At 42.0% G+C, this 24983-nt stretch overlaps 1 protein-coding gene across 1 annotated transcript in view; it reads right to left on the reverse strand.

Annotated features, from left to right (window-relative positions):
* LOC114641131 (uncharacterized) overlaps positions 1-24983 on the reverse strand; it is a 112784-nt gene that overhangs the window by 79790 nt on the left and 8011 nt on the right. Inside the window, exons 4-6 of the mRNA XM_051925834.1 lie at positions 14629-14910; positions 1114-1218; positions 985-1011 (exon numbers count right to left, since the gene is read on the reverse strand). Coding sequence (XP_051781794.1) covers positions 985-1011; positions 1114-1218; positions 14629-14910 — 414 coding nt within the window. The remainder of the gene's footprint in view (positions 1-984; positions 1012-1113; positions 1219-14628; positions 14911-24983) is intronic.

Here is a 24983-nt window from a genome sequence, read left to right on the forward strand (position 1 = left end):
CCTTACTGCTGTCACATTTAATAAAGCTTCATGTGTCCTCCTGTCTGACGTGTTAGGAGACACACTTTTATTTCAATATGTGACAAACATTCACTCCTGTTATATAAATTCCTGCAGGAGTTTTGATGCCGGTGAACATCTCAGTGGGCACCATCTGAGGTTTCACTGTGAGTCTTTAATTTGATTTAGTTAATTATTATTGTACTCTGCTACAAAGGAAAAGATGGGCCTTTCACCGGGGACACAGCGGGGTCTTCAGTCACTTCACCAAATAGACAGTCAACCAATTCTATGTCTTCTTAGATCAATGGAATTAATGTAATAATTTCCATGACATGTGTGATACAGTATCTTCATAGCAGTGTTTGGGGTCATATTAATAGTAATATTTCAGCTCTTGGACTATTTTCAGATGGAGATGTTTCTGTTTTTATGTCTGTACAATACCGTTTTATAGTTTGCACATTAATGGAGCAGATCCCAGGCATGTCTGTTTAGGTATAAAACAGGGCTTTATGACTTTAAAGTGCCAACAGTGTGAATATTCATATCTGGTGAGTATTCATCAAGCTTTGAATTAAATGTAACTCACCCTAAGTTAGGCAGCCCAACCTCTGGGGTTTTCTTCTGAAACACATGCTAAGTAACGGAGCTTAGATTCTGAGGCTGCATGTGAAATTTTGTTAATGTAACACTCTAAGAAAGTTACTTTGCCTCTGAGGTTTGATTATAAAGCACACACAAGTTAAATACCACATAACCTTTGAGGTTACACATAAAAGTTACTTTAGCCAAAACTGTACATCTTTCTAAGGGTTTTGATAGATTGCAGGCATTGAATGGATAAAAATCCAAACTGTTAGGCAGTGTAAAGACCTTTTTTGTCTATTTTTGATCTGAATTTTAGAGACCTTGTGTGACTTTTTTATTTACTTCTATAAAGACTTTGGAGTTAGGTGAAGGATTGCACTGGAGGGTCCTTACCTTTGGATTCATATCTTTCTTTATGTCCTAGAATAAAGAAATACAGAAAAATATATGAGAATAAATGTTAAATCTGGGGATCTTTTACAATAAACAAGTAAGACGGTCAGCAACAGGGCCTGCACGCACCTCTCATTTTCCTCCATTGAAATATCAGTATAGCTGCCACAGCCATATAAAGAAGCAATGATAACCAGAAGACCACCATCCAGCTTAAGACTCCCAGGGAGAAAACTGAAAAAAGAAGGACAACATGAGAATGTGGGAGTCAGGAGAGTCTGAACATAACGTTCACTGTAAGGTGAGATCAGAGTGAGATGAACAAAATACACACACAGGACACACATGTGGTTTGGACCTTGGAGGGCGCCATGGGCTCTTCAGAATAACAATAATGCAGAAACCAAAAGAGAGACATAACTGACCTGACTGAGACCTCAAAAAGGTCTGGTCTCCGAAGGAGTAAAACCAAGCGCTTAACTGAGTGACAGCTAAACCTCTAGTTATTGCAATGGCCTTGAGTTCCAGTATTAGACTCTAGCTACCTCCTTGGATGAGAGAGAAGAAAGAAGACGGAACTTCCAATAATGACTCAGGCCAAGGGAGAAGCCATCCATTCTGCAGATCAAGAAAAGTATAAAGAACCAGTCACAACAAAGGAGCCCGAAAGCTCTGTCAAGCCTGGTGACTAAGTCTATCTGAAAGTCTTCCGCAGAAGGTGGAAAGAACCAAGATGTGAAGGTCCTTCGTCCAGACAGAAAGAATGATCTGGTATCATTTGAAACACAGCATCAGAGGACCTAAAGCAGACCATGTGAGGGAGCAGTACCTGGCCCTGCAGGTTTGATGAATGGAAAACAGAGAACTGATCATTTGCCTGTCACTAATACTGGAATTTGCCCTGTGTCTGGTCCCACTGGTGCAGGAAAAGGCACTTCTGCCTCAACACAGCCAGGCATCGTTTCCATTGTCCAAACAGAACTCCCAAACATTGTTTCCTCAAATCTCCAGCTCAACATTTAGCAGTACTGAGAAACAAGCAAAGGACAATGAAAAGACACATGGTACAAAAGTCTAAAAGAGTTGGCCAACTGAGATTGAGACGGAGAAGAGACGTTAATATATGAGAAGAGACTACAAACGACAATGGAATAAAGGAGTTATGGAAAAGTGACTGGTATAAATGAGACAGCTGAACAGACAAAAGACACTTAAAGTGTGCTACATGTGTGCCAAGGCCAAAGTAGTAATTGTAGTAATCCCCATGAATTACACAGTGAAGACAAGTGAACAATGATTTAAAAATATAGAGTTCTGTACTCATCCTATACAGAAAAAACACATAGTAACTATACTGAAAAGGGTTTGGAAGCATTAGAACAGCTGGACGCCACTAGTGATATGACAATGCAGAACAGACAGGTGTTGGACTGGATGCTGGCAGAAAAAGGTGGTGAATGTCACATGTTTGGAGATCAGTGTTGTACATACCTACATACATACATACAGTGCATCTGGAAAGTATTCACAGCGCATCACTTTTTCCACATTTTGTTATGTTACAGCCTTATTCTAAAATGGATTAAATTCATTTTTTTCCTCAGAATACTACACACAACACCTCATAATGACAACGTGAAAAAAGTTTACTTGAGGTCTTTGCAAATTTATTAAAAATAAAACAACTGAAAATCCCATGTCCATAAGTATTCACAGCCTTTGCTCAATACTTTGTCAATGCACCTTTGGCAGCAATTACAGCCTCAAGTCTTGTTGAATATGATGCCACAAGCTTGGCACACCTATCCTTGGCCAGTTTCGCCCATTCCTCTTTGCAGCACCTCTCAAGCTCCATCAGGTTGGATGGGAAGCGTCGGTGCACAGCCATTTTAAGATCTCTCCAGAGATGTTCAATGGGATTCAAGTCTGGGCTCTGGCTGGGCCACTCAAGAACATTCACAGAGTTGTCCTGAAGCCACTCCTTTGATATCTTGGCTGTGTGCTTAGGGTCGTTGTCCTGCTAAAAGATGAACCGTCGCCCCAGTCTGAGGCCAAGAGCGCTCTGGAGCAGGTTTTCATCCAGGATGTCTCTGCACATTGCTGCAGTCATCATTCCCTTTATCCTGACTAGTCTCCCAGTTCTGCCGCTGAAAAACATCCCCACAGCATGATGCTGCCGCCACCATGCTTCACTGTAGGGATGGTATTGGCCTGGTGATGAGCGGTGCTTGGTTTCCTCCAAACGTGACGCCTGGCATTCAAACCAAAGAGTTCAGTCTTTGTCTCATCAGACCAGAGAATTTTCTTTCTCATGGTCTGAGAGTCCTTCAGGTGCCTTTTGGCAAACTCCAGGTGGGCTGCCATGTGCCTTTTACTAAGGAGTGGCTTCCGTCTGGCCACTCTACCAAACAGGCCTGATTGGTGGATTGCTGCAGAGATGGTTCTCCTTCTGGAAGGTTCTCCTCTCTCCACAGAGGACTTCTGGAGCTCTGACAGAGTGACCATTGGGTTCTTGGTCACCTCCCTGACTAAGGCCCTTCTCTCCCGATCACTCAGTTTAGATGGCCGTCCAGCTCTAGGAAGAGTCCTGGTGGTTTCGAACTTTTTCCACTTATGGATGATGGAGGCCACTGTGCTCATTGGGACCTTCAAAGCAGCAGAAATTTTTTCTGTAACCTTCCCCAGATTTGTGCCTTGAGACAATCCTGTCTCGGAGGTCTACAGACAATTCCTTTGACTTCATGCTTGGTTTGTGCCCTGACATGAACTGTCAACTGTGGGACCTTATATAGACAGGTGTGTGCCTTTCCAAATCATGTCCAACCAACTGAATTTACCACAGGTGGACTCCAATGAAGCTGCAGAAACATCTCAAGGATGATCAGGGGAAACAGGATGCACCTAAGCTCAATTTTAATCTTCATGGCTAAGGCTGTGAATACTTATGTACATGTGCTTTCTCAATTTTTTTATTTTTTAAAAAATCTGCAAAAATCTCAAGTAAACTTTTTTCACATTGTCATTATGGGGTTGTGTGTGTAGAATTCTGAGGAAAAAAATGAATTTAATCCATTTTGGAATAAGGCTGTAACGTAACAAAATGTGGAAAAAGTGATGCGCTGGGAATACTTTCCGGATGCACTGTACATACCCAGGGATCTTTTACCTCGGCAATGAATCATCTCAAAGCACTTCATGTGGAAGTAACAGCACACGCAGGACATGACCAGAATACTTGAGACTGGTTTAAGGGGAGCATTGTTGACCAAGGCAGGCATTATAGTTGTCATTTCACTGTTAAGCTTTGTATTTGTGTTCTATTGTCTACTTTACCTTCGTAGATCATTCTTCACTAGAGTGGCCATTCAGCAAATGATGATGCAAATTATTGATCAGAAAGTTATGAAAGCAAATTGTAATCTTGTGTTTTCCTACTATGAAGTTCTGCAGTAAGGATACATGATGAAGCACTCCTGGGTGCACAGTGTTGGTAACCTCTCCCTAGGAGGGGACCCTCTAGGGTGTGCAAAGAACCTGGGTGGAGGCACTTTCTCCATGGAAGCATTTTTCTTCAGCCAAAGAACCAAAATGATAAAGAATTCATAATTATACAACTAATAAACCTAAACAACGACTATAAGATAAATGATAATACCTACATTAACAAAAATGAAGGAAAAGCACGTAAAAAAGGAATTCTCACGTAAGTTAGGCCAGTGACCTTTCTTCTCTTGAGTCTTTTGTATTGGGACCTGTGTATAGACCCTCTCAGCACTCCATCCACCCCCTCACCATGTCTCCCAGTGCCTGTCCATCACAGTAGCCTCCACGCACTTTGTCTATGCTACCTTCTCCCACTTTCATATGGAAGTCACTGGCAATTCTAACCACATTTCATGAAGGTATCGAGTCCAGGACATCTTGGATGCTATTGAGAAGTCTGCCACTTTATTGGTCTGATGCTGTTGATGTTGGTACACACCCAGGTGAGTGTAATGGGTATGTAGGCTTCGAGGATATCCTGTATACTCTCACTCTGCCTGACTTTGCATTTTAACCCATTATGCACTTAGTCATCTTATAGCTAAGAAAAATTCCCACTCCACATTCATGCTCTGTAATTTTCTAATCACCTTTTTGAAGACGTTTGTTAAAACACTATTTCTTCTTGCCAGACTTGTTTTTTTTTTATCCCCTCAGGTTCATCCTGTCATGGTCAATTTGGTAAACTTAAGCTGGAGACATTCCATGTGTCAGGTTTTTGGTGCCTCAGAGGATTGAGATGCTGAGTAATGTTGTGATTCTTAAAGGAAGGGATATTGCCTCTTTATAATATATTTATTTGGGTTCAGGTTACTTAAGATGCCACAACTGCAAAACAAACGTATTTCCAGGGAGCTAGAGCCTCCTATTGGAAAATATCAAAATTTAGATAATCAAGTTGTCATGTTACACTCACTTGCACACATTCATCCACACTTCCACTCACACTATTTTGGAAATGTCACTTCACCGAGCGGGTTTGTGGATGTAAAAGAAAACAACAATCCAGCATGCAAACTCACCGTGAAGAATGACCAGGCAGGTAATTCAAACCTAAGATGCGAGATTCATGAATCAGAAGTGCTGCTGTGCCACCCTAGATAAGAGCTACTAACCTAGACAGCATTCAGTTTGCTAGTAGTCAACAATTCATTGGTAATTGTTCTGCCAGTGAATGTAAAAAAATGTGCCAGACCTCAAGGACAGTGAAGGTGGGGCTCAGAAAATAAAACAAAGGTCAAAAAACAGGAAAAACCAGAAGATCAGAATACGGCATACCAGAGCTTGAAACTTCAGAAAAGGACCACACCCCAAATACTAAAAAGAAAAGACCCTTAACACATTGTACGTAAGGTGCGAGTTATCGCATATCTCACTGAGCCTGCCAAGAGGCGACAGTCAAGAGAACTCAGACCTCAGTATAAAGCTACTACAGATGCAGCCATTTTGCAGACTCTCTTTGCTGCCACGTGCCTGTTACTATTAATTGTTACCACCAGAATAGTGATAAAGGGGAGCCTGGAGGCTGACATGACTCTGAATGATGGCTTCCATAAGCAAGACTGGGAAGTGATATGCAAGTGAAATAAGGACAATATTGAGAGATTCGGTCACTGCATTACAGACTAAATTAACTTCTGTGGTAGCCTCAAAGACAGTGCACTGCTTTCCAAATAATAAGCCCTGGATTACTAAGGCGCTACAAGGTCTACTGAATGAGAAAAAGAGAAGAGAAATCAAATATGGTTAAGGCTCTGAAGGATGTACAGCATGTGTGAAAGAAAAAGGTAAGTGAAGCTTACAAATCAGAAATAGAAACAACTCAATCAGAACAACATGAAAGATGTCTGGAATGGAATGATCATCATTACTGGACTCAAGCAATCCAGGGCTCAGGTGCTAAAAAGGGATGTGGACAAAGCTAATTCCCTGAGCCAATTTTTTAAATAGGTTTTCCCTCCCACTGCCATCTTCTTCCAATAACCAGACTCCAAACTGAAATGGCCAGTGATGCCTACACCTCTGACCATCAGTGTGGACTGTCCATAACTGAAGACCAAGTAAGGAATAAACGGAGGAAGCTACACACAGGAAAAGCTGCAGGACCAGAAAGATCCTCAAGTTCCTAAGGCCTGTGCTGACCAACTTTGTGGTGTCCTTGTTAACCTTCTCAGTCAGTCCGTAAGTGCTGCTGCTATGGAAACATCCTGCATAGTTCATATTCTAAAGACGACAGGTGCCACTTCACCTAATGACTAAAGAACTATGGCACATATATCTCATAACATGATGAAGACCTTTGAGAAACTAGTCTTGGATTATATGAATCACCTTGTGGTAGAACACCTAACAAACAGATTGGACGCCACACACAGGAAAAGCTGAGGTCTGTCAAATTGTGACAGTGCGGGTCAGCTCCATGCTTCCGGTGCTCTACAGGAGCCTCTTGAACCCGCAGGATGAATCAGCAGATGAGGACACAACACTCAAAGCAAAAGAGCTAGGCACAAAAGAGCTCCAGGGCTTTTATTACAACAAGTCAAAACTAGTGTTCCAAAGTGCAGTGCAAAAAGTCATTAAGTTATTCACACAAAGAAGAGTCTGTGGAGGTTGAAAACAATCCAATAAATATTCCTTAAAAACGAGGTTAAAAACACACAGGCAGGAAACTGTCCCTTCAAATTCAGAGCCCTGGTGCCCCTTTAAAACTGAAGTCTCCTCAACGTGACCTTTTTAGACCTTGCAGTCCGAGTAGAAATCCACCAGCAGGCACAGACAACCTATTGAGACAACCTATGCCTATCCCACAGCGTTTCACAGGGAGTCGCTCCGTTGGCAAATGGCTCAACCTGGCGAAAGACCATTGTCTTCCTACTGCTGCCAACTCAATGGCTCCTCTCGGCAAGAGTACACTCCCGAGTAGGATGGCTGCTCCTGCTGAGCGACCCCTCATCCCCATCCTGAGTGCTGGCCAAAAATGCTCATCCCTGGAGCTCCATCTTGTCCGCCTGCTTTCTTTCAACATGCACCGGCTCTAACTCTCTGTCTCTCTCGCTTACTTGCTTGCCTATTTTTTTGCTTGCATTCCTTTAACTTCCATTTTCCCTTCATTTTTCTTTCTTTTCTTCCTTCCCGATCTTGTCCTCCCTTGGTGTCCCATGCAGGTTCCTATAAACTAATGTCACTCACGGGGCGCAGGTGCGAACGTGCTGCGCCCTGTGAGGAATTAATGAGACACTTGCATAATGCGCTCACTTGCACGTGTCTTCATGATCAGGCAGGCACCCCCAGCCATTCTCGAAAAAAGGCACGCGCCCGACTAGAGCCTATCAGCAAGACAAAGGAGCTGATTATGGACACTGCGAGGAAATGGCGGAGACAATCCCACCCCATCAGTATTAACAGCACTCAGGTGGAGAATTCAGACACCTTGATGTCCACATCACAGTAGACCTGACTTGGTCCAAGCACACTGATAAATCGGTGAAGATGGCATGACAAAGTATTTACCACCTCAGACACCTCCGTTTCAAGCTGCCCTGCCAGATACTAAAGAATTTATTTATTTTTTTTTTTCACATCCACCATTAAAAATATCCTGACAGAAAATATCATTGCCTGGTTTGGGAACAGCACACAGCAGGACCACAAGGCTCTGCAGGGAGGGGTGCAGTCTGATGAACACCTCAATGGATGTGCATCCCTAACTTTGAGGACATCTACACCAAGTGAAATTGCACCAACCAAAAAAATGATCAATGATACCCAACAATGGCCTCTACTCTGTTGTAGTCTGATAAACAGAACTGCTGCCTAAAGTGCAGTCCAGGGAGACTGAGGAAGAGCTTCCGAGTCCATCCACACATTTACTTATTTAAAATTTATCCATATTACTAACCGAGAATGGTAAACCGGATGGCATGGACGCAAGTACACGGCGATGGGACCATGAGACATACTGCGCAGGCACGTACAGTGCCCGTCTCATAAACCGCAAATCAGCTTCTTCCTAGAGACAAACACGTCTACAGAGGTTTCTGCAGGAACACTCTGGGAAACTCTAAAGGCCTTCCTAAAAGGCCAGATTATTTCATATCTTTCCCATAGAAATAAATTAGAAACCAGAAAGTGTCAGAGCTAAGAAATGAAATTACTAGAATAGATGAAGAACAAGCCAGGCGTCCAAGTGAAGCTCTTCACAGGAAAAGGCAGGCCTTGCATACAGAACTTAACATCTTAACAACTAAAGAAACTGAACAACTTATTTATAAGTCTAGACAGCATTACTATGAACACGGAGAAAAAGCTAATAAGCTTTTAGCTCAACAAATTCATAAACAAGAAGTTCACAATGCAATACCAGTAATCACCAACAAGAATGGAGAAGAAATCATCGACCATAATAAAATAATGCACACATTTAGAGATTACTATAAGTCTTTATATTCCACTGAGCCCAAAGAAGACAACACGCAATCTAATGCATTTCTGGAAATTCACAAATACCACAAATAGATGCTTTAAGTGCTGAGGAACTAGATAAACCTCTAACGCTAACAGAATTACTAGACGCTATAAAGTCACTACAAAGCGGGAAATCATCAGGCCCTGATGGTTACCCCGTAGAGTTTTATAAGAAATTCTCCACTCAGCTAGCTCACTCTTATTGGTAACATTTACAGAAGCTAAAGACCACCAAATACTACCTCAAACATTTCGACAAGCATTAATCACCGTCTTTCCTAAACAAAATAAGGACTTGTTACAATGTGCATCATATAGACCAATTTCACTCCTGAATAATGATGTTAAGATACTCTCAAAAATCCTAGCTAGAAGGATGGAGAAACTGCTACCCTCGGTAATATCACAAGATCAAACTGGATTTATTAAAGGCCGACACCTATCTTCAAATCTCCAACGCTTGTTTAATGTTATATATTCACCAGCAAAATCAAACACCCCAGAGATATTACTATCATTAGATGCAGAAAAGGCATTTGATATGATTGAATGGAATTACCTTTTCACTGCATTGGAGAAATTTGGGTTTGGCCCGAATATTTGTGCATGGATCAAACTACTGTATACCAATCCAGAAGCTTCAGTTTGTATTAATAACATTTGCTCAGACTACTTTAAACTAGAACGTGGTACCAGACAAGGATGTCCCTTGTCGCCACTGTTGTTTGCAATCGCTATTGAACCACTGGCGGTTCACTGCTGAAATTCTTATCAGATAAAGAGGATTGTCAGAGAAGGACTGGAACAGAAAATTTCTCTATATGCAGATGATATGGTCTTATATATATCAGATGCAGAAAACACTGTCCCCGCTGTTTTTAACAGCACTAACAGAATTTCAAAAGATATCTGGTCTTAGAATTAATCTGAATAAAAGTATACTCTTTCCAGTGAATTCACAAGCATATAATATTAGATTAGACACCCTACCTTTTACCATAGCAGATCAGTTTAAATATCTAGGGGTAAAATATCACAAGTAAACATAAAGCTCTTTATCAACAAAATTTTGGCGTCTGTATGGAAAAAATTAAGCAAGACTTGCATAGATGGTCAACCCTTCATCTCACTCTAGCCAGAAGAATTAACATTGTTAAGATGAATATCCTTCCTAAACTTCTCTTTTTATTTCAAAACATTCCAATATATATCATTAAATCGTTTTTTTAAACAGTTAGATTCAATAATAACCTCATTCATTTGGAACTCAAAACACCCACGTATCCGAAGAGCGACCCTACAAAGACCTCAGGCAGAAGGTGGCATGGCTTTACCTAATTTTCAGTTTTATTACTGGGCAGCAAACATACAAGCCATAAAAACCTGGACACAAATAAATGCACATACACAGGCTTGGTCTGCAATAGAAGTAAAATCCTGTAGTACTTCTTTATATTCCCTGCTTTGCTCTCCAATAAATGAAAGTTATCGCAAATATACTAATAACCCAATTGTGCTTTACTCACTCAGAATATGGAACCAAATTAGGAAGCATTTTAAGATGGAAAATCTTTTATCAGTGGCACCTTTGCAAGGGAACCACCTCTTTCAACCTTCGCAAGTATATCCAGTTTTTAATACCTGGAAAAGTTTTGGGATTAAAATGCTCAGAGATCTTTATATAGACAACATATTTACATCTTTTGAACAATTACGTTCAAAATTTAACCTCCCAGCTACACATTTCTTTTACTATCTTCAAATTAGAAATTTTGTTAAACAGAAATTGCCCGATTTCCCCCACCTTGCACCCTCCACAATGCTGGAAAAAATACTGCTCAATTCCGAGGAAACAAACACTATTTCCGCAATATATAAAATCTTATTAGAGTCCCTACCTTTCAAAGATCCAAGAGGACATTGGGAAGAAGATCTCTTAATCAATATTTCAGAAAAGGAGTGGAAGGTAGCAAAGCAGAGAATTCACTCGAGTTCTATATGTGCAAAGCATAGAATTATTCAACTAAAAATTATATATCGAGCTCATCTGTCTCGCTTAAAACTGTCCAAAATGTTTCCAGGCCAGGATCCAACCTGCGAGCGCTGCAACCAAGCTCCTGCCTCACTGGGTCACATGTTCTGGGCCTGCACCAAACTAACATCATTTTGGACAAAAATTTTTAAGTGCCTCTCAGACAGCCTTAGTATCACAATCCCTCCTAACCCACTAACAGCTGTGTTTGGTGTCCTTCCAGATGGACTTGAATTGGAGAAGGACAAACAAACGGTGATTGCATTCACTACACTCTTGGCACGCAGACTTATTTTGTTAAATTGGAAGAATCCTAATTCTCCTCTTATAAGTCAGTGGGAAACTGATGTTTATATTATTTGAAATTGAAAAAATCAAATTTTCAGTTAGAGGATCTGTACAAAATTTTTTCAAAACTTGGCAGGATTTAATCAATATTATTTTAGAATAAGAGAATTAACTATTATTGTATTTAACTCCCTTCTCCATCTCTTATTTATATAGATATTTACTTCTCCCCTTCTTTTGTCTACTGTTGCCTTATTAAAAAGCTTAAAGAAATTTTCCTTTAGCTAAGCTCTCCTTCTCAGGGATGGGGTTTGATTTGTTTTCAAATTTGTTGGGTTATAAATGGATCTGTTTGTATGGAATGATTACAATGAAAATTAATAAAATAAAAATATAAAAAAAAAAAAAAAAAAAAAAAATTTATCCATATTACTAACCGAGAATGGTAAACCGGATGGCATGGACGCAAGTACACGGCGATGGGACCATGAGACATACTGCGCAGGCACGTACAGTGCCCGTCTCATAAACCGCAAGCGAAGTCGTATCCACTGCGAACGAAGGAGTCACGGCCCAAAAACGAAAGAACTCAACTGACGTGAATGAGAAATGAAGCAACAACGCACCCATAGCTAATGACTAACGACACAGCTACACAGAAAAGAGGATTCTGCGCTGCAGCCCAGATTCAAATAGAAGAGGCTACGGTGGCCCCACAGGTCCACAAAGATAGTACGGAAGGCGCAGGCGTCACCGCCATATTGTGTGTGGCACTACTACGGAAGGTCGCAGGCGTCACCGCCATGTTGTGAGTGGCACTACTGCGGAGTGAAGTTAGGATTAATGTGATGCTTGGGATTGTACAAACCGCTGAACGCTTTACACCAAATTCAAACACAATACAGCTCAACGATACAAACACGAGCCCACCTGGATAACATCAATGAACGCAGGCGCGTACAATGCGTGTCTGAAACTGCGGAAGCAAAGCAGGCACGGGTTCAAAATGAACGAGCTCGACTGACGGATATACAGACACAAGCCCACCTGGATAAAATCAATGAACGCAGGCGCCTACAACGCGGGTCAGAAATGCCGCAAGCAAAGCGGGCACGGCTCCAAAACGAACGAGCTCATCATATAAGAGCTCACCCATCAAAAAACACTCAGTCATGTAGTACACACAGATCATGTGCTCTCAGCACATATAAAGCGTATAAGGACAATACGGAGAATAGAGACCCAAAGGCGTTGCAGAGAAAAAAAGGCAGATAAGGTATTATGAAAGCAGTGGAATTCGACAGGCTCCAACAAACGATGGCGTGATACACATGCAGAGAAAGGTACAGAGTATGAAAGCAGGAAAATCCAAAAGTATTGTGGCGTCCCACCCAGGTTGAGGGCTTTTTGGTTTTAAGTGACTGTTAGGTTCAATTGAGGGAGGGTGGAGTTTAGCACGGAAGACTGATAGCGGGGTATTGATTGATGCAGTAAGGGTGCTAGAAAGTTGTGTTTGGGGTCAGGAAGTCGGCGATTGTTCAAGTAAAACTTTTGTGACATTTTATCATGTCAGTTGCTACAGTATCAAAGAAAAGATAGAAAAGATTGCATTACCGCAAACAAAAGGTGATTAATCATCAGAGCCAGGTGTAATTGAAAAAATAGCAGGACAAATCGAGGTCAGAAATAAAAGGCAAAGAGTAAACAACAAAGTCTTTTCGCATTTGCATCATTCAATGCACAAAACGTGGATTTACACAATAATGGACCATACGCTATGAGAATCTGTGGTCCCGGAACAGTTAAAGCAACGACAAGTTAAATTTCAAAGAATACACAATTCGGTCAAGTGTATATTGATGATCACGGAGAAGCGATGCAAATTTTAACAGGCAAAAAAGAAAGGTAATGTATATATTCCGCAAATAACATTACACACCAAAGGAGATCGTGACGTGCCATTCATATTAAAATTTTTACAGTTTACCGTGAGAATAGCATTTGCTATGACAATTGATAAATCACTGGGACAAACATTAGAAAAGGTCAGATTATTTATTAGAGAAACAGAAACGATATTCACTTACGGGCATTGTCACAATGTGTATCCAAAAAAAATTGTTTTTAATGAAGCTTTAAAGTAAAAGTGCAAATAATGAAATTGAAACAATTCCAAAAGAAAAAAAAAAAACCTGGATAACATCAATGAACGCAGGCGCCTACAACGCGCGTCTGAAACTGCGGAAGCAAAGCAGGCACGGGTTCAAAACGAACGAGCTCGACTGACGGATATACAAACACGAGCCCGCCTGGATAATATCAATGAACGCAGGCGCCTACTACGCCGTCTAAAATACTGCACCGAAAGCGGGCATGGCTCCAAAACGAGTGAGCTCGACTAATGTATTTCAGGATACCCAACGCCGGGGGTAGGCGAGCGAAGCGAGCAGGGGGCAGAGCCCCCTTGTTATCACATATCTCATTATTATAATAAAAAAATCTTGGGTCGAGACGTGATCTTCTCAGAAGACACTTTGAAGTCCCGTGAGACTACTTGCATGTCACGCCCTACTTACAAACAATTTCTCGGAGACACTTTAATGTCTCGCGAGACAAAAGGACAGCTGCTGTACAGGCTTTTAAATGATCGACGCACAGTGCGACAAGCAGAACACGCGGCTCGGCACAAGCAGCAGCTGGCTTAAAGGCTAAAAGGAGGAGGAACAACTCATTCACTACAGCTTTATTACTGTCAAATATCAAGAAATAAAAAATGAATGAAAATAATCTCTTTAAATTGTATATCTGGTTAACCAAACCCGGGGGTTGGCGAGCGAAGAGAGCATGGGGCGGAGAACCCCAGTTTTATCATAATAATATAATTAGCAGTATTAGTGATATTTAACAATGGTTTTTAGTAATATTGGTCTAGTATATAATTAATAGTGGTCTATTATTATATTACTATTATTGCCTTTTTTTCTTCATTAAAGGCACAGTCACTGCAGTTGAACAACTTGGCCTTTCACTCCATATTGTTCTGTGAGAAACAAAATTAGATTTGATATTAAATCTACTTTTTGTGCATCAATGTAAACTGTTCAGAAATTGGTTGTATTCATGAAGGTCAGTCAGTCATTCTCAATCCCACTTAACTCATTTCAGAGTCGTGGTGACCTGAAGCCAACCCCAGAAGCACTGGATGCAAATAAATAGTTCTGGATGAAGCAGCAGTTCAGATGAGAAAAACAACCTTCTGGTAGTCACAGCAGTTCAGAGTGAGTGACATGAGGAGGCCAAAAACTTAGAGTACTCACCGTAGACTGTAAGGCCTGAATGCCAGTCAGGCTTTGGCACTTTACTTCTCATGAGACAGGAGAACACATTGAACTCCTGCTTGATGGGGATGAAGCTCCTGACTCTGAGAAATCCCTCACCATCCAGCTCTTCAGTGACATTGGACTCAGGCGTCAAATCCATTCCATTCATGTCCCTCCAGGTCACGTCTGGTGTGGTGCCCCACTTGTCAGATGTGCACTCCAGTCTGGTCTGTTTATTCTCTGTAGAGCTGATGGAAATGGAGGGATGGCCACCTAAAGCTATCAAGACACAAGAAAGAGAACAATGAGGGATGAAAAGGAAGAGGCAACATGGAAGTCTATTATAAAAGGATATAAGAAATAAACTGTTATTAAGAAAAACACACAGTCTGTTTAAATTACGAGAGTCACTACTGAAGTGAGGAAATGGAGACCAACAAAGAGCATAAAGAAAAAAAAAATCATGAATAACTGTTTTATCTTTTAAAGGATGGATGCTCAATGCTTCTGGTCTAGTCGGCCAAAATGAATTTATTAATAGTAGCTGAAGGCCAAACAGGATCAAGGTGTTGTTTATTATGATTGTAACCCCACCTCCCACCCTGAGTTCTTCAAGCTGCCCATGGTGTCTCCACCACACTCTGGCTCACATACTTATTTTTATTATTTGCACTGAGTGTAACCACTTCAGTCATCTCTCATTTATAGACGTGTGGTAGTATCACTACTGTCTTCTACTGAAAGTGTAACTTAAACAATAAAATACATTTGAGTGTTCAATCATCATCCTCCGAGTCATTTATTGATATCTTAGAAAATTCACCACTTATGGTATAAAGTTGTGCTTATCATTTACACAAAAAACAATCCTAAAGTCAAGACAGAATTAGAACTTGGTTATTTAAACTAACATAGGAAATATGTGCTCTGGCAAAACAGTGCGCTCACAAGGTCTGTGCACATAAGCGTCAACCAGAAACTGACCTCTTTACTTCTATCTCACAATCACCAGAAAGAAAATAAAACCAAATGAAGCAAATCAAAGTACACTCCACATCTGAGATTTTCAGCAGGTACTAAATGGGTCACCCGAAGACACTGCATGTTTCTCAGAGACCACCTCATAGGAGGCACCACAATTCATATCATGGAGACTCCATTCGTCCTTTCTCCAAGATTACGGATTTGAACTGTGAACAAGTGATGTACTGGTGTTTCAGATTCAGATCTTTTGGTGATGACCAATAGCTTTCGACATCCAGAGTAAATTCTCAGTCTTAGTGTTAGGACTCCTGGTTATTCTTGGTTGAGCCCTCTGATGATTAATACAGTAGTAATCCACAGTCATTTAGAAACCTCTTTGTTCTTGTTTCTGCCTCAAAAGAACACACACCTCCCGGTTTGTTACTAATAACCTATAACTGCTGTTGGTGACTCTCATTTTGCCAGCAGGCTGTTCAAAGAGGATGTTTGGGAGTTAAATGGCAGGTAGAGTAGAGCATCTGTAATCAGTCCTTAAACATTTGCAAATCACTATCACCTGGATGAAGGGATCTCTGGTCAATGCAGCATATTAATATTAAACTAAACTAAAGTCTCTAAACCAGGGGTCTCCAACACGTCACTCGCAACCTCTTTCCAAGCAGCTCGTGTCACAAACTCGACACAGAGTCATAGAAAGGTTTGGGGCAGCCACCCGTATAATTGATTTCCTGGCTGCAAAAGTTGTTTACTGATGTGCACACAACCGAGTCCAAAAGAGAACTGAGGGAATAGGGAAAAGGTGCAGGCTTTTAAAGGGGAAGACAGGAAGTGAGATCATAGGAGTCAGGCTCATGAAGGTCTTCAGCCATTGGTTCGAGCCCAGACGCGACATCACAAGGGGCCGGAGCCGGCAAGGTCTCCTTCCATAAGCTCGGTCCCGGAAGTGACGTCAAGAGATCCTGGTGGAATCTTCCGTGAACGGTCTACAGGAAAGGGAGAAAAAGAGTCCGTGCACTCTGCCACATCCCGGCATGCCTCGGAACTGCCCTTACTCAAGCCCGTTAGCTGCCTCCCATGCGCACGTGTGTGACACTCGCAAAAGTGTTGATGAATCAGGGGTGGGCGACCTTTCCAAAAAATCATATCACGATTCTTTTAACACAAAATCACAATCCACAATCTGAATTGCAATCTGTCTTTTCAATGTGGCATACACTTAAGAGAATATCCGGACTCAAACTCATCAAGACCTAAGTAACACTTTATTTTAAATATTAAACAAAATTGAATTTAATTGTTCTCTCATTCGCTAGCTAAGCAGAGTTAAAGAACATGCCCCGAAGCTGGCAAGTGAGTGAGGAAGGCCCCACCCCACGACCCGTTGCGTGGATCTCGGATTTGCGCAAATAAATCGGTACGGCAAGCGAACTCTGATATGGGTCTATTCAATAAGGGTGCGCACAAAAAGGCGAGCTTCAAAAGGGCGACCTGAAATGGGCGCGGCGAATAAAGGCGAGCTTTAAAAGGGCGACCTCAATTGGGCGCAGCGAATAAAGGAAAATGCAACAAAATTACAGAAAATTTATTAGATAAAGGCAATGATAGAGCGTATAAAAAGGCTCTTGACGAATAATCCATTTTTGGTATGACAGCGAGACGAACATTTTCCAATCCTATATTCAGTGCATTTCCAGATGTGTTTCCCATTGATAGTTTTCTCCTTTCTGAATGTGTAGCCTTCAACTACGAGTAGATCTGCACCTTTGTTGCTCTTCACATATTCCAGAGCCATTTGAACTAAATCACCTACGAACGCCTTTATTCGCCGTGCTCAATTGAGGTTGTCGTTTTGAAGCTTGCCTTTATTTACGCGCGCCTTTATTCGCTGCGCCCAATTTAGGTCGCCCTTTTGAAGCTCGCATTTTTGTGCATGCCCTTACTGAGAGATACCCTCTGATACATAGCCAAATGAGAGAAGTCGGAAAATCAACCAGAATGTTCGAGCAAGTTATAGAAAAGACTCCAATCTAAATCCGTTAAGTAGTTCTCCCGTGAAAAGCGGACAGACATGCAGACAGGCAGACATTGGATTTTATATATTATACATTAGTAAACCTTCAAAATAATGTGCAGTTAAAGTCTCAACAGCATTCAAAGCATTTCTGGAACTTAGTAGAGCCAGATAACTACGAGATAGGGACTGTAGGTTTGTACTGAAGTTGAATTTGTATGTAAGTCGGAACAGGTCCATTATTTTAATAAATGCTATTGTTGACTCGCTGTAACCAAGTGCTCTGCCAATGAATGATGGAGTTTCACCTCTCTGACCTTTTTATTATTTCTACTTTATTTTCCATGGTGATGGTTTTTCTCTCTACTGTTTCACCAGCACGTGCATCAGATTTGTGTTTCAGAGACATTCTTAAAGGGTGATGACAAAAGGTTAAGATGAGCTTTTCTGTACAGCACTGTCCACGCTATCACAGCAGGAAGGCACCAGTCGTCAACACGTCTGATGTACTGACAAGAGACATCTTCTTGCTATGTGCGTAACAGTACAAGCAGGCTTGCTATTGAGAATGAATGGGGGCGGCAAGAGGCGGTTTACTACCCGCCCACCACACAGTCACCTCCACTACAGTATGCTGCCTGCAGCGTCCGCCCACCGAGAACGAACACGGTGCGGCCAAAGGCAGGTAATGAATCGCCCACCACCACCCCCATTCAACAGGCAGCCACCCTACAATGCTACCCCCCGCCGTACCGTTCACAATCAATGGCCTCCGTTCAGCCACAACCGGGTCACCGCTTGCAGCATTACCAGCTGCCCACCGAGAACGAACAGGGCAGCTGTATGCGGTGGGCGGGCAGTGAAACGCCCGCCTCCGCTCCATCTAGCTTGCGTCCAGTCAGGAGCAGTAGCTGCGGTGGCATAGTGGGCGGGCAGCGAACCGCCCCATCAAGCCTCCATCCTGTACACGAGTGATAGCTGTGGCCCCGGTGACTATGGACCACGGGTCACCGCTTGCCGCTGGGAGCCGCCCAAGGGACACTACACTGCCTGAGCAGCGAAATCAGCTTGATCATTTGCTATTTTCTTCTCATTTTCAATTATTTCTCTTTTGGTGTCCCACAGGTTTCTAAAATTTTCTTTTATCATAGTTTTACTCAGGTTGAACCCAAAACAGTTGCTTGCTGTTCATTTTGGCTTCTCTAGCAATATTATTTTGGATTCTAGTGTGACCTTTTGAACCTTGTTTGTTATTACTTAATGAACAGCCAAATAATTCTGACTTCAAGTTTCTTGTTTAATGACCTGATCAAGTTTTGTTTTTTTATTAATAATTTTGGATAGTTTTCTAGTATTTTTTCATTTTATTGGTCATTGTAATAAACTTATTTTCAGCCTGGATCAGAAGGTCTCTGAAGTGACACCACCTCTCATTTATACTGTAGTGGCCGAGTTTTTGCTTTCTCATTCAGAGTTTCCTAGATCCTTACTCTTCCTCATGAAGTCTGCATTCCTCAGATTGGAAGTCTTCATTTTGGTAAACATTTGTGTTTTTAAAGATGATCTCAATGTTGTCTTTGCTGTTGCTTGAAGTTTAAAGAACTTTTGATCAATAAAGACAGTGTGACAAGAACAGAAAGACGAGATCTGGACAAGTGTCATCACATGTTGAACTTTAAACCAACTAGGTGAGAAAACAGTCATCTGCCATCAGTGCCACTTTGGTTTCCTCTTTTAAATTTATGAATGAGGCTTCCCAATAAATGCTTGGAAGGTTCAAGTCCCTCCATTATCACCATGTCCTCCTTATTTCACATACGTCTTATTTGATTAAAGAATATGCTATTGCCTGAAATATCAGAATTCGGCGGTCTATAGCAAACTCCATTAACCAGATCTCTGTCTTTCTTCCTTACTGGCTAAACCCACAATGATTCGGACGGGTTTCCTCCTTCCATCTTGAGCTTAAGGGCCTGAATATAAAATTTTTCAAATAAAACGCCACATCCCAATCCTTTCCTTCCTCGTCTGCCTCTCCTGAAGCAGGTGTAGCCCCTAATATCACATTCCTCTCCATCAGTGTCATTTAGCCACGACTCCATAATTATTTAATATCATAGACCAAGGTTAATTCCGCTACCACTAGTCTGTGCATTTTATTTCTAATGCTTTTTGCATTAAGAAGTAAACATTTTAAATGAATTGTGATTTTAGTCGAGTTTTCTTTAGGTTGGGTTGGCTGTTTTGTTTTTGTTTTGTATAAAACTTTCTACACAAACATTAGGATATAAAATAATGGAAACTTTACAGGGAAAATGTATATATTTGTGGCAACTCTGGCCCATGTGTACTAATCATTTCTGTACAACATTGAAATTATGACACCCTCAATCATGTGGTTAAATGCAACTAAACCAGGAAAATGATGATTTGCACACATAACAATGCATATTAATGAGCCATTATTATAATGTGCATTGATGTGAAATACATATTATAAAAGTGAGGATGATAATGTGCAGACTATTTTAGTTCCCTTTTAAGAGGGCCAATACTGCGTATTTGTTTTTTTGTTAGTTTATATCAGCTACCTGTTCTCAAGAATTACAAACCAACGCAACTGCTTACAATTGAATGAAGTAAAAACACAGGTTTGACACACTCCCAATAAATCTCATGCCCTACAGCATATTCATAGCCTAATGGCTTGACACAACATGGCTTGTGTGGTACTGCTTGAGGACTTTACAAATGGTTAGATATGAAGAGAATGAGCTTTTACACATTTTTTGGCTGATGATGATGGCTGGCTTATGAGCAGATTTAGGCTGCCAAAAGCCATCCTCTTAGAACTATGTGGTGAGCTAGTCCTGGCATTAGAAAGAGACTGCCAGGATCAGAGTACACCTGTTCATATGCAGGTTTTAACAACTGTGGGCTTTCTAGCAACAGGCACCTGATACAGAGAACTGCCTGACAGGACAGGAATCTTTTTGCCAAGCTTTAACTCCATCATGCCTAATGTTCCTAAAGTCATACACCAACTGACATGGCCTTAAATTCAGTTTCCATATGCTGTGAGTGTACATGTTAACATAAAAATACAAACTGCACCTTTGTCTGATTTTCCTAACATAATACAACATATTGCAATAAGGGAACCTAGTGATAATGAAGCTGCTTTTATTAACCATATGCAGTTTCATTCCATTAAAATAAAAGTAATCAGTGATGCCAGGATGAGACTGACGAAAGTCAGGACTGCTCTGGCACAATGAGGTATAATAAGGAATCACAGCAGCAGTAACATGTTACCATTTAATATATTTTGTGCTTGATGGTGACACCCGCGCTTATGCCACCAAATAAAGGTTCATGGCAGGCCTCCAATTTAGAGACGAGATCTTCTACCTCACAGTGTTTGGTGCATCATGAGAAGGCTGCTCTACCAGTCAATAAAAGTCTGCAGTTTAGTGATTCCATATGTATGAGGTCAATTAGCATGGTTCATAAATGGTAGTTTAAGGGAGACAACTGAACACTACTTCTGTGGCATTTTGAATCAAGACCCATAAATGTCAACCCAATATGGACAATAAGGTTTTGAAATTAACTAAATACAAATTTTTTTTTGGAAACCTTATATGGAGCAACTCCACTGTTGCAGACCAGTTACAGGTACAGAGATGATCACTTGCTTTGACTTGCACAGTACCTGAATTTCAACATGTTGTACTGTAGCTGGCACCTTTCCTCCCACATCCCAAAGTAATGCAGGTTTTGACTATCTGATGACTCAAAATAAGTCTCAATGCAGATGTGAGTGAGTGTTGCACTCTGTCCAAGGCTGGTTCCTGCCTTGCAGCAATTGTGACTGAGAAAAACACCTTCTCCCTACATTTCTAGATGTCCATTACATTCGAGAATAAATATGAAGCTTACATCATGTGATAGTCCAGGTAAGATTGAGGTGCGGCTCAAATCTTGGTGTAGTACGAGGTGTGATCAAAAAGTACGGTGAAGAGCAACGCAAAACAATTCACAGCAGGTTCTGACATGTCCATCCTAGAGCCTAGTTTGTGACAAGTTTCAACTTGTTTGATTCTGTCAGTCGTTTGTGAGCCACTGTTGAGTTCAAGTGTTTTTTTCAAGTTTGTCGTTAATAATGGATATCGAGCAGCGCATTAACATGAAACTTTGTTTCAAATTGCAAAAAGCTCAGGAAACCCATCAGATGTTAAAAATCGGTTTATGAAGACACTGCACCGACAATTTAGACTGTTTATAAGAGGTTTGATCGACTTCGTAATGGATCCGACTCGGTTGAAGACAAGAAAAGATCAGGACGTCCTACAACATCAATAACCGAGGAAAATGTTGAAACAGTTTCAGTCTTCATCCATCCATCCATCCATCCATTCATTCATTGTCTTCCGCTTATCCGAGGTCGGGTCGCGGGGGCAGCAGCTTGAGCAGAGATGCCCAGACTTCCCTCTCCCCGGCCACTTCTTCTAGCTCTTCCGGGAGAATCCCGAGGCGTTCCCAGGCCAACCGGGAGACATAGTCCCTCCAGCGTGTCCTGGGTCTTCCCCGGTTGGACGTGCCCAGAACACCTCACCAGGGAGGTGTCCAGGAGGCATCCTGATCAGATGCCCGAGCCACCTCATCTGACTCCTCTCGATGCGGAGGAGCAGCGGCTCTACTCTGAGCCCCTCCCGGATGACTGAGCTTCTCACCCTATCTTTAAGGGAGAGCTCAGACACCCTGCGGAGGAAACTCATTTCAGCCGCTTGTATTTGCGATCTCGTTCTTTCGGTCACTACCCATAGCTCATGACCATAGGTGAGGGTAGGAACATAGATCGACCGGTAAATTGAGAGCTTTGCCTTATGGCTCAGCTCCTTTTTCACCATGACAGACTGATGCAGAGCCTGCATCACTGCGGACGCCGCACCGATCCGCCTCTCGATCTCATGCTCCATTCTTCCCTCACTCGTGAACAAGACCCCAAGATACTTGAACTCCTCCACTTGAGGCAGGATCTCGCTACCAACCCTGAGAGGGCACTCCACCCTTCTCCGGCTGAGGACCATGGTCTCAGATTTGGAGGTGCTGATTCCCATCCCAGCCGCTTCACACTCAGCTGCGAACCGATCCAGAGAGAGCTGAAGATCATGGCCTGATGAAGCAAACAGGACAACATCATCTGCAAAAAGCAGTGACCCAATCCTGAGTCCACCAAACCGGACCCCCTCAACACCCTGGCTGCGCCTAGAAATTCTGTCCATAAAAGTTATGAACAGAATCAGTGACAAAGGGCAGCCCTGGCAGAGTCCAACTCTCACTGGAAACGGGTTCAACTTACTGCTGGCAATGCAGACCAAGCTCTGACACCGGTTGTACAGGAACCAAACAGCCCTTATCAGGGGGGCCGGTACTCCATACTCCCGGAGCACCCCCTACAGGATCCCCCGAGGAACACGGTCGAACGCCTTTTCCAAGTCCACAAAACACATGTAGACTGGTTGGGCGAACTCCCATGCACCCTCCAGGACTCTGCTAAGGGTGTAGAGCTGGTCCACTGTTCCGCGACCAGGACGAAAACCACACTGTTCCTCCTGAATCCAAGGTTCGACTATCCGATGGACCCTCCTCTCCAGAACCCCCGAATAGACTTTTCCAGGGAGGCTGAGGAGTGTGATCCCTCTGTAGTTGGAACACACCCTCCGGTCCCCCTTCTTAAAGAGGGGGACCACCACCCCGGTCTGCCAATCCAGAGGCACTGTCCCTGATGTCCATGTGATGTTGTAGAGACGTGTCAACCAAGACAGCCCTACAACATCCAGAACCTTGAGGAACTCTGGGCGTATCTCATCCACCCCCGGGGCCCTGCCACCAAGGAGTTTTTTGACCACCTCGGTGACCTCAGTCCCAGAGATGGGGAAGCCCACCTCCAAGTCCCCAGGCTCTGCTTCCTCATTGGAAGGCATGTTAATGGGATTGAGGAGGTCTTCGAAGTACTTTATTTAATCCACGGGTTCTTCGCTTTTTTTTTTTCTTTTTTTACAATTGTTATAGTTCTGTTTGTATACCACGTTGTCAGTTCAGTACTCCGGTTGTAATATGACCAAGCCGTGCAAGCTTACTGTTAAGAATGCAACGTATAGTTGTACAGGAGAAAAGCAATCTTGCCTCAAATCAATGGCAACCTTTTGTAGGTCTATGAAGTTAATTTAAACTTTAGGTTCACACGGTGCTTTCTTTCCAAAGTACCTGCACTCATGAATATGTCTGTATGCGTCAGTCGCTCAAATCCCCGCGCTTCGCACCGGCGAAGTACTGCTTTTAAATTTTTATTAAGAACAAAAGAAAACCTTTTTAAATTGAGGGAAAATATACCAATAACAATTTGTTAAGGATCTGTTTTTTTGTGAAGCTGCCTTCACACACCCTCTCTGCTGTTTTATAAACGAACGCCATATAAGATCTTCCTTTTTCTTGCTTCGCCAATGGAAGCAGCCTTTTTATTTAATCCACGGGTTGTCCGCTGTTTTTTTGTTCGTTTATTACGATTGTTATAGTTCTGTTTGTATACCACGTTGTCAGTTCAGCACTCCGGTTGTAATATGACCAAGCCGTGCAAGCACACTCTTGAGAATGCAACGTATAGTTGTACAGGAGAAAACAATCTTGCCTCAAATCAATGCCAACCTTTTGTAGGTCTATGAACTTAATTTAAACTTTAGGTTTACACGGTGCTTTGTTTCCGACGTCCTGCGTTCTACGTGCTGTTACCTAAGACCCTGCACTTAAAAGTTTCTCGCTACAGCAATTTTTAATCCATTACAAAGTCATCGAAAGTCTCGTTTATACCTCGTGTCTTCTCATTAAAGTTGTATCTCGCGAATATGGTATTGCAAACGGCAGCAGTAGCGTTTCTATATACTTAATTTAAACTTACGTTTTACACCGTGCTGTTTCCACAGTATTTTCAGTTGACATGATTACGTAGGAGGCGTGATGATGCGATACGCGACTCCGCCTCCTCCATTACAGTATATGGACAAAAAAGAGGTTCCAGTTATGACCATTACGTGTACAATTTTGAAATGAAACCTGCCTAACTTTTGTAAGTAAGCTGTAAAGAATGAGCGTGCCAAATTTCAGCCTTCCACCTACACGGGAAATTGGAGAGTTAGTGATGAGTGAGTGAGTGAGTGAGTGAGTGAGTGAGGGCTTTGCCTTTTATTAGTATAGATATAGAATAATATATTTATTACTCAATGCGCATTAGGATATACTGCTTATTTTCATACATGCTTATGATTCTCATTGAATATAGGGAAAATCATTAGCT

The sequence above is a fragment of the Erpetoichthys calabaricus genome, chromosome 4, assembly GCF_900747795.2.
Source record: "Erpetoichthys calabaricus chromosome 4, fErpCal1.3, whole genome shotgun sequence".
In the NCBI taxonomy this organism is placed as follows: domain Eukaryota; kingdom Metazoa; phylum Chordata; class Cladistia; order Polypteriformes; family Polypteridae; genus Erpetoichthys; species Erpetoichthys calabaricus.